Source organism: Lethenteron reissneri, chromosome 15 (assembly GCF_015708825.2).
Source record: "Lethenteron reissneri isolate LAM-NWPU_2019-01 chromosome 15, ASM1570882v1, whole genome shotgun sequence".
Taxonomy (NCBI): Eukaryota; Metazoa; Chordata; class Hyperoartia; order Petromyzontiformes; family Petromyzontidae; genus Lethenteron; species Lethenteron reissneri.
The window spans coordinates 13,568,807-13,581,895 of NC_083793.1; the positions used below are offsets into that span (position 1 = coordinate 13,568,807).

General features: G+C 46.9%; 1 protein-coding gene across 1 annotated transcript in view; it reads left to right on the forward strand.

Moving 5' to 3' along the window:
- The window catches only part of LOC133342510 (protein furry homolog-like), a 96,127-nt gene that overhangs the window by 63,404 nt on the left and 19,634 nt on the right, over positions 1-13,089 (forward strand). The window contains exons 9-20 of the mRNA XM_061551663.1: positions 707-861; positions 1,656-1,755; positions 3,278-3,446; positions 3,990-4,318; positions 5,116-5,256; positions 5,926-6,094; positions 6,930-7,032; positions 8,208-8,308; positions 8,998-9,142; positions 10,181-10,284; positions 12,005-12,193; positions 12,718-12,946. Of these exons, the coding sequence (XP_061407647.1) occupies positions 707-861; positions 1,656-1,755; positions 3,278-3,446; positions 3,990-4,318; positions 5,116-5,256; positions 5,926-6,094; positions 6,930-7,032; positions 8,208-8,308; positions 8,998-9,142; positions 10,181-10,284; positions 12,005-12,193; positions 12,718-12,946 (1,934 nt within the window). The remainder of the gene's footprint in view (positions 1-706; positions 862-1,655; positions 1,756-3,277; positions 3,447-3,989; positions 4,319-5,115; positions 5,257-5,925; positions 6,095-6,929; positions 7,033-8,207; positions 8,309-8,997; positions 9,143-10,180; positions 10,285-12,004; positions 12,194-12,717; positions 12,947-13,089) is intronic.

Here is a 13,089-nt window from a genome sequence, read left to right on the forward strand (position 1 = left end):
AAAGATATATATTATACGGAGAGTATTAACATAAAAAGCGATATAAATAAAATAAACATGGAATAAACGTAATGTTATTCTTATTTGTAAAGTAACAGAGGTCGACGCATAATTTTTTTATTTCTGTGCATTTAAATATTTTATTTTAGTTATCTTTTTTTGCATTCCGTGTAAAATAACGGTTAAAAAAGCTCAAAAATTCGTTATACTGAAACGTTGTTTACCAAATATGCGCATGTGAGAGGTATTGTTCTGTATGTTGTTTATACTCTGTGTTATATTTAAATCCTGTTGACGAATGTTCAAAGATTACACCTGTGATCTTTAAAAAAAAAGCCAAATTCATTTCAAAAGAGAACTAATATGCACATTCATGTGAACGGAAGTCGCCTTGCACATTTTGTTGAAGTAAAAATGAAATAATCCCTGGTGTGGACCAATCGGTTTAAAAGACAATGCATATACTATCAGAGTGTGTTTTGTTTGCATTCTGACCACTAGTATATGTAGTTAATGCAGACATGATTCCTTGTAAAAGATTTCCGTTTGGTGTTTTAACATCTTAACACCTGAATTTTTGCCAGAAAAAAGGGGAAAACCTATTCTCATATTTGGTACTGGCAAAGGAGGTCCCATGATGAAATAATCTCATGCGATTTGTTCAAATGAATGCAATAACCCTACGCGCCCTGACTTGTGCATTTAGGTGCACCAGCTGGGCTGCGAGATGGTGGTGCTGCTGCTGGAGCTGAACCCTGAGCTGAGCTACCTGCTGCAGTGGGCCGTTGACCGCTGCTACACGGGCTCGCCGCTCGTGGCCGCTGGCTGTTTCACCGCCATCGCGACCACCTTCACCAGCAGGTCAGAGCTCACCCACATGCCCTGCGCTCATTGTAGCTCACGTGTGTGTATGTGTGTGTCTGGTGGGGAGCGGTGGTGTAGCAGTTGGCGCTCTGCACTACAAACCCCAGCAACCCGAGTTCGATTCCCACTCACGGCCACCACCAGTGACGATTATTTGAATCGGTCCTGGGCCTCCCCTAGGTCTGCTCAGCCTCAAATGAGTACCTAGTGCAATGCATAAACATCACCACTGGGAAGACAAAGGCAGCCGAGCATGGTGCTGGCCACCCACCTTGTGTGCTGTGCCTTCATAGGTGCTCCCTAACAGCACTTGCCTCAAATATCTATTGAGGCTATGGGGGGGAGGGGGTGGGGATTTTTGTCTTTATGGGGAGTGGTAGCAAAGTGGACTGCACCCGAGTTTTATGCCCGTTCATGGCCACCAACAGCAGTGACAAATATCTGCGGTGTATAAACACGACCACTAGTGAGACGACAGCCAGGTGTGGCGCTGCCCATCCACTCCCTCGTGTAGCTCTATTAAGGATCTTTGTGCGTGTCATTCCTCTGTCAAAAAGATCTGTAATGATTCACGCCCTCGCAGTTTGATGAATTTGGCAATGCAATTTGATTAAAAAATCTATTCGTTAATATTTTTCCCTGCTGTGGTGAATATAGCAGCCTTTAGTGGCAGCACCCCTAATATCAGACCTGAGCCTTCTTGTAGAGTCCAATACTTTGTGAATAACAGCTGATGGCTAATGTGGTGGCTATAATGGGCCTCTGTGTGCTGTTTGTCGTGTGTGCGACAGGGATTGGCCAATGGGCATGATCACTTTGCTCAACCTGATCCTGTTTAAAGCGGCTGACCCATCCCAGGAGATCTACGAGATGGCGCTGCAACTCATGCAGGTGTGCATTCAAATTCACTCTGAGAATTGACTGAAGCTTTTGCTACGATAAAAATAAGTAATTAAACAAGTATAACCCGTAAAAACAAAGTTTTTCACTATAAATCCTTTATATGCGTGGCGGCTAGAGTCCTCTCGTCCTCTGGCTTGAGATGGCTGCCACCTATGGGTCAGATGATTGCATGGCACCATTAAGCAATTGGTAATTAAATATAATATTTTTGTCCTAAAAAGTGTAAAATTTTGGAGATTTGATTTCACGAAAATTAATTGTCACGCACAACGAGTCTGTGTGGAAATTGTCAGCTCGATTGGATCACGGGAAGTGGGTTAAAAAACGACCGAAAGATTTGCACGGTCGTAAGCAAGCAAGCAAGCAAGCGCGCAAGTGAACTTAATATAAAGGATTTAAAAAAATGAATGAAATATACCGTACGAGTAATGGCAGAACTCCACGACTCCAGAAAGTGGCCTCGAAGTTTGCCACAACGTAAGGGGCGTGGCCAATTACAGCCAACGTCAGTTGAGCGTGGACAATTAGACCCAAGCCGAAACATAACATATAAAAAAGATTGTTTAAAAAAAAAGTTTTTTTTTAAATGATAGAATAGAGTATTGTCACAAGTATGACATACGTATACCAAGTTTGCAGTCGATATGACATTGGGGAGTGGGTTAAAATTTAGTTACAAGATTTGAGGATACGACAACAGACAGAGTGAGTTTATCAAAGCGTGTAAAAGAATGTTTTAAAATATATGTTTTAGATTTTTTATGATAGAATATAGTCTGGTCATTAGTATGACATAAGTATACCAAGTTTGCCGTCGATAGCACATTGGGAAGTGGGTAAAAATTGAGTTACAATATTTTTTGAGGATACGACAACAGACAGAGTGAGTCAAATAAAAGCGTGTAAAAATACGATGCTGTTGTATACAACAGATATCAGACCTTGCAGTTACTTACTGACACCCTCTGCTGGCAGGCAGAAGGACCTCCACCAGAGGTGGCTGTAGAGGGTATTTGGCCTGCTCTTCCACACTGGCCAGATATATTACAAGAGGGGGGAGTACCCACACTTTACTGCTCCACGTGTGACCTGTCAGTCAGCTAACTGTAGTGAACACGTGTGTACTGCTGGGCGGGGAGCGGGATTTAAGAAACTTTCCCCATTGATTTAACTGCCACACCAGAAGATTGAATCGAACCGGCGACCTCTGGATTGCAAGCCCAGTGTGCCCGAACCATTGCGGCAGCAGCATTCCATGACAAGAGAAATATCACGATATGAAAGTGCATTTAGAAAAATAACATACGATATTCCTTTTGCTTTTAGTTTTTTTGGTTCTCCTCAGAATTAAATTGCTGTCGTGTTACCAGTGTCTCTTAATAAGATGACGATGACACAATGTGCATTTCTGCACACACGCGCACACCCACTCCACCAGTACGGGTGAATTACAAATCGCCAGCAGACGCCTGCAGCATTAACAGTGGTTGTCGCTGTGTCCTTCCACCAGGTGATGGAGGAGAAATTATTTGGGTACACAGAGCGAGACGAGTCGGGAGACGTGGACGGCCTGCTGAGTTCGCCTATGCCACTGCCTCCTCTCTACTCCCTCTCGGCGTACTCGCTCTCTGAAGAGCTCGCACGCCTCTACCCCGAGCTCACCCTGCCACTCTTCTCTGGTGCGGACAGAATGCACCCCCACTCCTCCATCATTTACGCGTGGCTATGGCTACCTAATATCCTCTAATATGTATGTTGAACTTCTTTCGCACTGTGGACGTAGCAAACCGTGCTAATCGGAGGTACGGGGGGAGGGACAATAAATTCGACACAAAAAGTCGTTCAAGAGAAATTCGTTTTCAATCGAGATTTAAATGTGCATAGCTCCAGTGGATTCCTAATATCAGAAGGAAAAGTGTTCTAGACAGCTGCAGAAGCGCATCTGAAAGGGCGGTGCGGTGACCGTCTTTGTTCGATGGCCAGCCAAAAGCCGCTCTGTGTCTTCACACCTCCGAGCTCTTCGTTGTCCTTCCCCCGCACCTCCGCTTAGCTATGTACGGTGCGGAAGAAGTTCAACATACATACATCCATACATTTGAAGTTTTACAATCGATTAATTAACAGTGCACCTGTGGCAGCATTCAAACCTGTCGACTACTTCATGTGCTCATGCTTCGATCCCACCTCCACCTCCCACCGTTTGACCCCGTCCACCCTTACAGAGCTGAGCCGGCGATTCCAAACCACGCAAACCCCAGGCCGCCAGGTGCTGCTCTCCTACCTTCAGCCGTGGCTCAGCAACATTCAGCTGGTGGCGGGTGGCGCCGGCGGCGCCTGGGGTCTCCCAGGCGATGCGGGGAGCGGCGGCAGTGGCGGTGGTGGCGGCACGCCGGAGCGGAGCGCCGTCGAAGGCGCCGGCTGGGACGAGGAGGAAGATGCGGAGGCGAGGCGCGACTCCGGGCAGGGACGGCGCTGGCTCAAAGGCTCCGGCTGGGGATCGCCGCTCGCCACCGCGCTGGTGCTCAACAACCTCCTGCACATGACCGCTCAGGTACGAGCTCCCAGAGGCATCGTGGTCGTCATCATCGTCATCGCAAGCCGTCTCCGCAAGCTGTCACCCTATCTTTCCCGATCCTGATGACGATTGCTTGTGTTGCGATCGAAACGTCGTGATATTTTTATTAATTTTTTATTCACTTTATTTTTATTTTTATTACTTTATTGTTACTATTTTTTCTATCGACGTGACTTTACCGAAAGAACCATAGAATATGAATTCCTGCAGTCACGAAAGTTTTAAGTCAAAATTTGATCACAGAGCACCTGTGCACAGGTTTTGTGCATGGGGTGCGAGTTCACAAAAGGTGGCAGTGCGGCATTATAGAGCAGTGTTCCAAGACAACTTTGGTGATGTTTTTTTCATGTTGACACAAATCTAACGTAAAAATATTTCTCTGATAAAAAAAAGAAGTTGTGGGCAGTGTTCGTCTGCCTTGGTAGTACTGAGACTGGTAGAAATTCCACATCACTATGGCGGTGGCAAGTCTACCCATATGACAACAACTGTTGACTTTCTCCAAAGCGGTACTCAATTTATCATCCCTTTCAGGGTTGTAAGTAAAATCTTCCTCCACCTTACATTTACAAGCCATGTGCTGCGACTACAGTACCGCTTATCTTAACTGGGTCAACAGTGCACGTGTATATATGTATGTACGTTGAACTTCTTTCGCACCACACGTAGCCAACCGTGCTAATCGGGGGCATGCACGTATGCACAGTGGCAATGTGTTTCATGCCGGCTTGTTTTCCGAATAATAATCGCAAACCAACACTCTCGCATGCCAGTACGGGGAGGGCTCCCCGAGTGCAGAGCTGGAGAGTGTGTGGACGGCGCTGGCCGACAGCTGGCCCGGGAACCTGCGTGTCATCCTGCAGTTCCTGATCGCACTCTGCGGCGTGCGCAGTGAGCCTGACCTGCTGCCCTCTGTGAGTTACGCCCACTGCTCCTTGACAGTCCTCGCAACCTTGGCTAATGCACAACTTTGGTATTACTTTGAATGTATGTTTGTATTTATGTGTGGACAAGAAGCAAGAGGTAACGCGACTCCTCTTTTACTCCGAACGTCTGCTTACAATTCACTTTGTATGCACAAAGAAAAACAGTTTTAAAGAAATTAGTTTTCAAACCAGATTTAAAAGTGCTTAGTTCCAGTGGCTTCCTAATATATTGGAAAGAAGAGTGTTCCAGTTGGCCGCAGCAGTGTAACGTAAAGCGCGCGATGCGGTGACCGCCTTTGTTTAATGGCTAGCCAAAAGCCGCTGCGGCGAGGATAATCGGAGTTCGCGTGATGGTTTATGCTCCTTGACAGATGATTTCTATGAGTACAGGACTCATTTCAGGAGATATTAGCACCGATCATAGGGCTTGGCATTTATTAATGCAAGTTTATAGTGTTACGGCGTCTCGTGGTGAAACAGTGCTTTTAATTTGTTCCAGATGCTCCTCGTGACATATGCCGCCACACTTACTTTGCTCTGCATTGTTCTCTTGCCATCTCTTACCTCTCTCTGCTCTCTGCTCGTCGATTTTTCTTCTCTGATTCATGCGTGCTTCCCCTCCCATCGTCACGCCGTGTTCCCTGGCCCTGCGAGCAGATCAAGAAGGTGGTGATCTTCATCTGTCGGGAGAAGACGGTGGAGACCCTGGAAGAGCTGCTGCCCGAGCTGGAGCGCATGGAGCCTGTCAACTCCATCCTCATCCGCACCAAGAACCCGCCGTTCTACAGGCTTCTCACGGGCCAGCGGACCTCCCCGTCAGCCTCTGGTGCTGCTCTCTCTCCGCTCAGTCCTTGCTCCTCACCTTCTCACAGCTCAATTCTTCATCTTTTATTTCATCGTAATCATTTAATATTATCATGAAGATGATGATGGTTAGGATGAGGAGGTTGTGAGTTCAAATCCCGATCAGAGGTTGACTCGCCTAATTGTCCTTTTTGAGGCTGATAAAAATGAGGAGCACTTTGTGGAATTATAAAAAAAATTATTTTTGTCTAGATGGGCTGGCTCCCTACCATTTAATGTGGAATTTCCACTACTGGCTCATGAATATCATTGAAGATAAGCACTGTATCATGCTTGATTGAGCCTGGAGACATAACTGTCAACTGGGATATTGATCATTACATTATCCAGGAATTCTTTTTAACAAGCTAGGTAATCTACTAAGTTATTGTAGGCGTTAGCCGATGTATGTATTACGTTGAACTCCTTTTGCACTTACGTAGCCAACCATGCTCATGGGGGGTGTGGGGGAAGGACAACAAGCTCAAAAGCACGTGTGTCAGTAATTAAGAGCTGACCATTTTTATTCTCATTCCCTGCAGTCACGAAAGCTTTAAGTCAAGATTAATTTTTATTCTCGTTTCATGGCTTCAACTATAACATGTTTACATGTAATTGCAAACCAATTTGAGTGCCAATTTCTTCATTTCTTTCTGGCGACCGTACGTATGTGTATGTATGTATCTTAAATGTATTTTTCACAACCGTACTTAGCTAACCGTGCGAATCGTGCTCCTACTGGTTCGTGCGGCCACACGTGAACCACTTCTCGCCACCGTGTCACTACATTCCCTCCTGCCCCTTCCTCCTGTATGCAGGCACGAGCTCCAGCAGCCACACGCTCGCAGGGAGCGGAGGCGCTGCCGGGATTGCGCAAGGGCCCGACAACAAGATGGTCAACGGGGCGAGCTTTGAAGAGAGGTGCGCCACCTTAACGCAACCACTCGGCGTGTCCCCCTGCTGCGCGCACCCAGTCACACAGAGAGCTGGTCGCCTACTGCCAACGGTGGCCCTCATAGTGACGGGGATGCATAGCTGGCAATGGTGAACATCTAGCTAATCAATCTGCCATTGATCATCGTTTATATTATTTGAGAGCCCGTTGAGTTCAGTACCTTTTTTTATAGAAATTTATGCGAGACACCTGGGGTCAAATCCAGAGGTAAACATGATGTGCAAGCAGTAGAGAAGTGCCGATCTCTGCTGCCAGCCCTTAGCCAGTGATAGAAATTTGACGTTCCCATGGCAGGGGCCGGTTTCTCCATAGGATGACTGCTGTGGACTTATCGCGAAGTGGTTTTAACTTTTTAGACCGAAGAAATGAACCCCGCAATGCAAAGTTCCAAAAACAACAATAACAACAGCAACACAAAAACATGCACTGTTCGTACAAAACACTCTCGACCTCTCAGCCTTGTGCAAACCCACCATTTACTGAAGAACTGCATTGTGGTTCTCTTGACTTAGGTCGCCATCAAAATTTGAACACAATGTGACTAACCAACAGGCAGCAGTGAGACAGACAACTGTAGACCGGTTTCTTGCTTATTAGAACTCATCGTTACGGTAATCTTCATTGCTCGATGCTGCCAAGTCTTTCGTTTGGAACCTCGTATGTGTAGAGACGTGATATCTACACGACGGGGAGCTATTTACTCCCCTAATGGAATCAATAATTAAAATCTGTAAATGACGAGAAAGTCCACCATAAACAAAAATAAAGAATTGCCTGCACGAACGTTTATGTCCGTGGCAAGATGTTAACTACCCCGTCTGGTATACAGGAGGTTGTGGGTTCGAGCCGGACCCTGGTGCACATATATTTCGAGTTTACATGGTCTCCCCGTGGTTTTGTGGATTTTTCTCTTAGTCTTCCGGTTTTTCCAACCTCATTTAGAAACATGCGTTTAGAGTATTTGGCTGCTAGAAATTTCCACATGGTAAGCCACTTCATTGAGCTATCTTTTGTGGCCAGGTGGCTTCTGAAAGAGAGCTCTGTAGCTCAGTGGGCCTTAGCTGATACAAATAAAAAAACATTTTGTTTATTCTTTAGTTTAATGTTTGCTACGTGCGTTGTTTCTCATTGCCTGGGACAGCCACCCTCACCAGGAGGTGAACTACGGCATCATGCGGCCGCACCCCCGGCTTGAGTCGCGCTACAGCAACGGCTCGGGCAGCTCCAGCGAGGACGACAAAAGTACGTGACCTTAGCAGACTGTTGGGGCAAGTGCTGTTAGCTAGCCCTGGTGTACAAAGACAGCGATTCCCTGTATAGCCTGTTGGGATAAGTGATGTTAGTGAGACTCAGCGTGCAACACAGATCCCCCTGTATAGCCTTAGCAGACTGTTGGGGCAAGTGCTGTTAGCTAGCCCTGGTGTACAAAGACAGCGATCCCCTGTATAGCCTGTTGGGGTAAGTGATGTTAGTGAGACCCAGCGTGCAACACAGATCCCCCTGTATAGCCTTAGCAGACTGTTTGGACAAGTGGTGTTAGCGAGAGCACCTGTGAAGGCCGGCACGGCACACAAAGGGGTGGGCGGCCAAAACCACGCCCGGCCTCCTGTCTCCCTAGTTGGTGATGTTTATATGCCGCAAAAGGTACTCTGTGAGCCTTCAGAGTTAATATTACTGAAGAAATCCAGCTATTATCCTAAGAACAACACATTTCCATGAACACTATGTCCGGCATGCTTCACGTAACACTGCCGTGTATGCTGTCCATGACCAGAATGCCATCCGCTCTGTTAACGCGTCGCTCTTTGTACTTCCTTAACGCGATGACCGTAATGTTTTGTTGAAGCGATTCGAATCTTGCTCCATTACCATTAATGCAATGCCCGATACGCTCTGTTAACGCAATGGGGGGGTTGTGACGTTGTTAACAGCTGAGCCAGCATACATGAGCTGGAGGGTGCGGATGGCGGAGGCAACACGCCCGGAACCCCTGCCCATGCCTGCCTCCTTAGGCTACTGGGCTCGTCTTACAGATCACTTGCCTGAGACCTTCAGCCAGGCCCCTCCCCTCCACAGGTGAGAGGGCATGGGGAGAGAGGGACGGAACTTGTGTGTATGATTGTTGAAGTTCGATTTCGCCATACGTAGCCAACCGTGGCAATCACAGGTTGCGGTACTTTTGTTATCGTTTGTTTTGATGCAATTAATTTAATTGGGGTTTGTTTTTGCTTCTGAATTCTCTACGCACCAAACCCAAAGACAACATTTTCAACTTGAGTGTGAAGGTTAAAGGCACAGCCCTCCCAACTGTTCACACAGGCCACTGCTGGTTGAAGAAGCTGCACTATACCGGAGAGGCAACAGCAGAGACATGAGGGACCAGGACAAAATTCACGAATAGACCATCACATCACATCAGCCCTCCATAACCACATTTGTCTTATGTCCCCATGAAGTTACGTATAATCATAAGGTCTGATTTTTCTTCACCAGATTCTTAAAAACAGATCCCAGGACAAATGCTTTGGCAGTCCTTGTTCCATTAGCAAGGCAATAAAATAATGAATACAGAGAGAAGTAGTGAGAGAAATCTATTATTATTATTTTTGTTGTTATCCAGGTGATCTCATGAATGATTGACTCTTCTTCAGGGATTATATGGTGTAAAAATCCAATTACACTATTCGCAAGAGTAGACCTGTTGTGTGCCAGTTCAAATTTTACAATTTACCTGCCAATTATTTAATGGGAATATACATAGCATTCATGGCCCCTTACTGCAAATCTTGGCAGGGCTCGACTGAAAAAAGCCATAACATTCAGTAAGACTTTCCTCATTCAACAAGCATATTAAAAATTAATTAACACAAAAGTAACGTGTCAAATACGAAGTGGAATTAAATATATACAGGGTGTGAGACACTGGTGAAAAAAATGTAATCGATGCAAACAAAATTCTGCACTGTATCATGTTAAAGTATCGATTGCGGATTTATATGTGTTTGCTATGATCAAAAAATGAAGTAAGAAGTGTTGGGGGGGGGGGGGGGGGTCTAAAGAAAATGTACCATGTACCAATTCTGTACTGACCCGGCGGCGTGTGCTCTCACACAGGTGCAGCATCGCGATGATCCTGCTGACGGGACTCGTAGTGGACCATGGAGTGCATTTGGAGTGGAGCATTCATTTACCGGTGCTCCTGCACGCCGTCTTCCTGGGTGAGTTCAGCACGCACTCGTTTGCATTTTGACCACAAGTGTTGTGGTTAATGCACACATGATTCCTCGTAAAAAGGTTTCAGTTTTGTTTCCAGAAAAAAAGGGAAGACCCTATTATTATATTTTGGTACTGGCAAAGGAGGTCTAATGATGTAGATGCTTACCCCAAGCCCTCATTGCTTTGATAGTGCATTGTCTTTGAGCTGTACGCCTTTTGGTGTCCTCTGGTCTAGCACCAATTGAGACGAGGTTCAAAAGAAAGCCGTCTCTGGTGTGGACCAATCCGTTTCAAGGACAATGCTTATATTATCAGTGTGTTTTTTGTTTGCATTTTCACCACAAGTATTGTGGTTAATGCACACATGATTCCTTGTAAAAAGTTTTCGGTTTTGTTGCCAGAAAAAATGGGGAAACCCCTATTATTATACACACAAAGTGCCGCCACAAATGAACCAGAGCACCTCACTGATCTCGTCGAGGAGCGTAAACCACCGCAGCAACTCCCGTCATGCTCGCAACGACTTTTGGCTACTGGCCATCCAAATGAAGACGGTCACCGCATCGCGCGCTTTCAGATGCACTTCTGTGGCCATCTGGAATGCTCTTCCTTCCGATATTAGGAAGCCACTGGAGCTATGTACTTTTAAATATAGATTGAAAAGTTTTTCTTTAGAACTGCTTTTTGTGTTTAGTTTGTCCATCCCCCGCACCTCCGATTAGCATAGTTGGCTATGTATGGTGCGAAATAAATTCTACATACATAAACTTCACACCATATACACGACACAGTGCGTTTAAGGTTGAATACCTTCATATCAATAGAAGTGAGTGTGATGGTCCTTTGCGTAAGTGAGAGCGTGCAAGCAAAATCAAAATGCGTGCAGCACAATGAAGCTCTATTACAGTCTCTTTGTGCATCAATGGAAAGCGATCGTGAGAGATGTACTGGCTAATATACAAAGTATATTCAGTGGCTTCAGTTCTCTACTAAACTTTAGTTTCACCAATGTGCCAGCACAATTCTTCTTCTATCCACATGACTACAACCGTTGGCTTGTAATAACGTGGGACTCATTTTATTAACCTTCAAGGCATCTTTCGTTGAGTCATCCCCTGGCTGGATTTTGAACCGTGCACTTTTAAATTGTGAGTTAAACGCATGAACCAGAGGGTCATCTGGTGAGACTAAAAATAAGCATATCGTACTCGGTGTCCAGGATGCTTCCACGATGTAATGGTTAGCACACTGGGCAATGCAGAGGGTGGTCACCACTTTGATCTCCCAGCGTGACAGTTGGAACATTTTTCTAAATCCCCCATCCAGCCAGTGGCAGTATGAATGGGTTCACCGCAGTCAGTCGGCACATCTGCGTGTGGTGTGGGGTGGAGTGTTCTTTACTCCCACCTCTTCCAAGACATCTCTGGCCAAATACCTTCCAGAGGGCTCTCGAGCTCCCCTCACGTGGAGGCCATTCCACCAGCAGCGGCATGAGCAAGACATTTCAGGGCTGCACCTTTACCTTTTTTTTGTTACGATAAAATGCCAAAGCTGATAATATTGGTACTCAAGACGATGATGACGGTGATGATGGTGATGACGGTGACGATGATGGCGACGATGACGATGATGGCGATGATGACGATGATGGCGATGATGACGATGACGGTGAGGATAATGCTGATGACGATGCCAATGTGTGGGGTAAACCGCGGTACGCAGGTTTCGACCACCAGCACCCGCAGGTGCCCGAGCACAGCAAGCAGCTGCTACTGCACCTGCTGCTGGTGCAGGTGGGGGGGTTGGATGTCCACCGCTCGGTGGCACGGGTCCTCCTCGCCAACCGAGACTTCAACCACAGCAAGATCCTGGCCGTGCAGGCGTCGCCTGCCCAGCACAGCGCATTCCTCGGTGAGACTGCCCAGCGCTACGGCGCTGCGAGGGTGAAAAGAGTCGGGGGTGGATATGAGAAATACGCGCCATTGGGAATAAACTTCCCCTGTACATTACCTACGATTAGCACCGTTGGCTAAGTGTAGGGTGCGAAAGGAGTTCGACAAACATTAAGCAGTTCCCCTCCTTAACCTCCTTCCATTCCTCATTTAAACCTTACCTCTTCTCCATCGCCCATTCTCTTCATCTTCCCTCCCCTTGCCCCTCCACTCTTTCCCAGTCGTGATCCCTCTATCACTCATTCCTCAATGCAATGCCCCCTGCCATCTAACTTATTATTTTCTGTGACTAAGTGTTGTCAGGTGCCTTAGCCAATTATATTAGAACTGGCGTGCCAGAAGGTTGCATTTTAACCGGTGACCTCCGGATCACAGGGTCCGGAGTGCTGTTGCACCACGACAGATCTCCGCCCCAATTTGAAACGTCCTAAAATGTTTTATTGTTGTCATCATCGTTTGTGCGTGCCACGTCCCATGTTGCAGGAGCCAGCGAGCTGCGTCAGATCTCGCAGAGCCCCTCCGCCACCGACTCGGGCCTGAGCCCCAGCTCGACGGGCTCCAGCCTGAGCCTGGGCAGCACGGGCGAGCATGCGGCTGCTCACGCGCCCACGCTGCTCCACGCGGCGCTCACGGTGGCGCCGCCCGACGAGCGGGACGCCTCGTGTGACGTGGAGGAGAGGGCACGCGCCCTCGTCCATTTCATCAGCACCAGGTTCGCCTACCCGTGCTTTCCAGTTGAGCCGCGCTCGCATCTGCAATCCAGAGTTGTTTTTTTACACAACTCCTATTAGCTATTTACTTACTATTTTTTTATTTTACCAGGGAATGCTCACCGAGCTATTAACTCCTCTTTCA